This window comes from Solanum tuberosum, unplaced genomic scaffold (assembly GCF_000226075.1).
Source record: "Solanum tuberosum cultivar DM 1-3 516 R44 unplaced genomic scaffold, SolTub_3.0 scf00079, whole genome shotgun sequence".
Classification (NCBI taxonomy): domain Eukaryota; kingdom Viridiplantae; phylum Streptophyta; class Magnoliopsida; order Solanales; family Solanaceae; genus Solanum; species Solanum tuberosum.
Window position 1 is genome coordinate 1,395,740 of NW_006239004.1, and position 4,315 is coordinate 1,400,054.

General features: G+C 41.5%; 1 protein-coding gene across 1 annotated transcript; it reads left to right on the forward strand.

Moving 5' to 3' along the window:
• Positions 1–1,116: 1,116 nt before the first annotated feature.
• On the forward strand, positions 1,117–3,221 carry LOC107060406 (uncharacterized). Its single transcript, XM_015308339.1, has 2 exons — positions 1,117–2,227; positions 2,659–3,221. The coding sequence occupies exons 1-2, from the start codon at positions 1,117–1,119 to the stop codon at positions 3,219–3,221; spliced, it is 1,674 nt and encodes a 557-aa protein (XP_015163825.1).
• The last annotated feature ends 1,094 nt before the right edge of the window (positions 3,222–4,315 follow it).

Here is a 4,315-nt window from a genome sequence, read left to right on the forward strand (position 1 = left end):
GAGTCATGGACAAGGTTCAAAAGATCTTTGCGTAAGTGCCCAACGCATGGGCTACCAAGTGAGTTGTTGCTCCAATACTTGTACCGTAGTCTGGACTCGGTGAATAAAGAAATAGCTGATCAATTATGTGCAAGGAGGAATAATGTTACAATCATTTGAAGTAGCCTCATTTCTCCTAGATGGTATGACTTAAGTAAACCAAGCATGGTATACCAAAAATGATCAAGTCTCCCCACTATGCTTCCGATTAACGGAAGAACAAATCGAAAAAGAAAGAGAAAGGGATGAAAACATCAAGAAGATGTTATCTCAAATGGAAATGCTACAAGAACATATGAAGGGGACACGTGGGGTGTTTCGAGTTGAGGAGGGTTCTTTTTCCGGTTACTCAAGACTGGGGGAGAATCAAGGTTGGAACTCCAGAAGATACGAGGAGGGTTTCCACACACGCTATCAACCGGTAGGTGGGAATCAAGGTTGGAGCTAATATAGAGGAGAAGAACCAGGGAGATATTGGCAAGATTGGGCTGAGCAGGATGGTCAGGAAGAGGAACATATTCACTTGAGTGAAAACCCAAAATCTAAAGGGAGTGCAAGTAGTCCTCGGGTAAATGATTTGTTATCACGCATACTCGATAAAGTTGAGGGCTCTGCTGATCTGCTAAAAGGAATGAAAGATAACTTTTCATCATTGAACATCAAAGTAAGTTGTTATGCGGATGCAATCAAAATGCTGGAAGGTAAATTGAGTCTGTTATCAGCTCAATTAACATCCACAACACCCATGGACCATATTAAAAGAGAGCTGGCTGTGGTTATTCGTAGCGGTAAGGTGGCAATAAGGGATATGATGGAAAATGAGGATAATCAAAAACATGAAGAGAGTCAAGGTGTGGAGGAACAAGATTTGCTTATTCAACATGCCCTTACTAAAGAACCATAGGAGGAAACAGATCAACAAGTTCAAGTTCCAAAAGTCATACATCCCTTACCCAAGATACTTCCACCATTTCCCCAACGTTTGAAAACGAAGAATGAAGATGAGAAGTTCAAAAAAAATTGTCAGTATTCAAGAGCTTATCAATCAACCTTCCTCTGGTAGAAGCATTGTTGGAAATGCCGGGATACGCCAAATTCATGAAAGAACTGGTTACAAAGAAAAGGTGCTTGGAATATGAAACGATAAAGGTGCCCCATAGTTGCAGTGCAATTATGACAAATGATTCAATAACTAAGAGAAAAGATCTTGAAGCATTCACAGTCCCGTGCATGATTGGCATGCTCCAATTTGCTAATGCCTTGTGCGACTTAGGGGCAAGTATCAACTTGATGCCTTATGCAATATACAAGAGACTTGGTTTGGGTGAACCAAAGGCAACCACAATGAGACTCCACATGGCTGATCGATCAATCAAGCACCCAATGAGAATACTCTATGAAATATTAGAAAAAGTGGATCGGTTCATCTTTTCGACTGATTTTGTGATTCTAGACTGTGAGATCGATGTTGAAATTCCCATTATTTTGGGAAGGCCTTTCTTAGCTATAGGGAGAGCACTGGTGGATGTTGAAAGCAGGAAATTGAAGTTCTGTGTGAATGATGATGTGGTGACCTTCAATATATGTAAGTCCATGAAGCAACCAAGTAACATCCATGTGGTGTCCACTAATGATGTGATAGATAAGGCAGTGGCAAGTGTGAGTCATTTAATGCTCAAGAATGAGCCCCTTGAATATGTGGTTGCTAATTATGATGAATCCGAAGTTCAGGGTTACGAGGAAGTGGTAGATGCTTTATCAATATTAGGAGCATATTCATGGAATCCAATCAAATTGGATATCTATCTGAAAAATAGAGAAAGTCCCCCTGCTAAACCATCAGCAGAAGAACCACCGAATTTGGATTTAAAAGTCCTACCCTCACATCTCAAATATGTCTTCTTAGGAGCCAATAATACTCTACCGGTAATTATTGCCGCCAATCTGCTTGAAAGGCAGGTGAAATTTCTCATTGAAGTACTGCGGAAGCACATAAAAGCTATTGGATGGACAATAGCCGATATAGTAGGAATTCGTCTTGGCATCTGCACTAACAAAATCTGGCTCGACAAGGAATGCAAGCCTAGTGTGGAACATCAACGGAGATTAAACCCTCCAATGCAAGAGGTGGTAAAAATGGAAATCATCAAGTGGCTAGATGCAGAGGTGATATACCCTATTGCAGATAGTAAGTGGGTAAGTCCGGTGTAAAGTGTCTCGAAAAAGGGAGGCATAACCGTAGTCCCGAATACAAAAGGAGAACTTGTGCCAACAAGACTAGTGACTGGGTGAACAGTATGCATGGACTACCGAAAGCTTAACTCATGGACCGAGAAAGACCATTTTCTGATGCATTTTATGGATCAGATGCTTGACTGGTTATCAGAAAGGGGGTGGTACTATTTTTTGGATGGATACTCCAGCTAGAATCAAATCTCTATTGCTCTAGAAGATCAAGAGAAAACCACTTTTACTAGACCAATCTCTATCCAAATCTCTATTTTTTTTATGGATACTCCGTTCGAAGAATGCTTGACTCACTTAGGACAGGTACTCCAAAGATCATCAAAACGAATCTGGTTCTGAATTGGGAGAAATGTCACTTTATGGTAAAAAAAGGTATTGTTCTTGGGCATAAGGTGTCACAAAAGGGGCTGGAGGTTGACAAGGCAAAGATTGAGGTCATTGAGAAATTACCGCCACCGATTTCAGTAAAAGGTGTTCGCAGCTTCTTAGGGCAAGCAGGATTTTATAGAAGGTTCATTAAAGAATTCTCAAAGATTGCACTCCCATTATGCAAACTCCTAGAGAAGGAAGTGAAATTCCACTTTAATGATGTTTGTATTGCTTTATTTCAGTGTTTGAAAGAGAAACTAATATCCACCCCGATCATCATCATCCCTAATTGGTCCGAATCTTTTGAGTTAATGTGTGATGTCAGCGGTATGGCACTAGGGGTTGTGTTGGGGCAGAAGCGCAAGAAACTATTTTACCCAATCTACTACGCAAGAAAGACTCTAAATAGTGCCCAACAAAATTATACGATCACCAAACAAGAGTTGCTTGCAGTAGTCTATGCAATTGAAAAATTCAGGGCGTACTTTCTAGGCACCAAAGTAATCGGACACACTGATCATGCTGCACTCCGTTATTTAATGGCAAAGAAAGATGCAAAACCATGATTGATTAGGTGGGTACTACTATTACAAGAATTTGATTTCGAGGTAAAGGATCGAAAACAGTGCAAAAATCAAGTGGCTGAACATTTAGCTGGAAGCAAGGGAGAATGTCGAGCACGAGGTTGACATAGATGACTCTTTCCCAGATGAACGGGTGTTTGCAATGTCACGACCCAAGCCTAGGGCCTAGACGTGACATGGCGAATGAGGAACCCGAAGGAACCCCAAACAAGCCTCTCAAACTTGTCATCACACTTCATCGGTCGCGGAAGTACATTCAACATTAATTAACGGGAGATAGGGACTAAGGGCAAACCATTTCAAAATGACATCATAGAACAAGAGTCAAGCTCATTTACAAAATACTTGTCCAACGCACACCTCTACATACATAGATAGGACGGGGCCATGACATTCTACCGGCTCCCCTCATAGTCAAAATACAATTGCAAGCTAAAGTCTCAAAACATAGGAGTAGGAAACATAACATAGCCCTCGAATCATTGAGGACTCACCAACAAACTCGGATAAGCGTCGTACTAGCCACGTGAATGGAGAGAAGGATCAAGAGTAGCTCCGGTCCCTACATGGTGACATCATGTAGGCAAAATATGCGTTAGTACTTGGAATGTACTAAGTATGCGGGGTGCAACACAACAATAGACAAGGACACAATCGAAATACAAGAAATAGTTTCATAGGCATTATGAATAACAATATGAGGATGCATGATCAAAGTGAAGTCAAAACATGTTTAAGTAACTCTATACTAATAGTAGATATCATATGTGTATGCATGATCCAACCAATCTATAACCCCAACTTAGGATGGGGGATGCCGTTCACACCCGGACACCCTGGTGGCAAGGTATAAACCCCTCACATGGTTGATGTTGGTCACACCCCAAGCATCCTAGGTGGTGAGATATAAACCTCTCACATGGTTGATGTTGGTCACACCCCAAGCATCCTAGGTGGTGAGATATAAACCTCTCACATGGTTGATGTTGGTCACACCCCAAGCATCCTAGGTGGTGAGATATAAACCTCTCACATGGTTGATGTTGGTCACACCCCAAGCATCCTAGGTGGTGAGA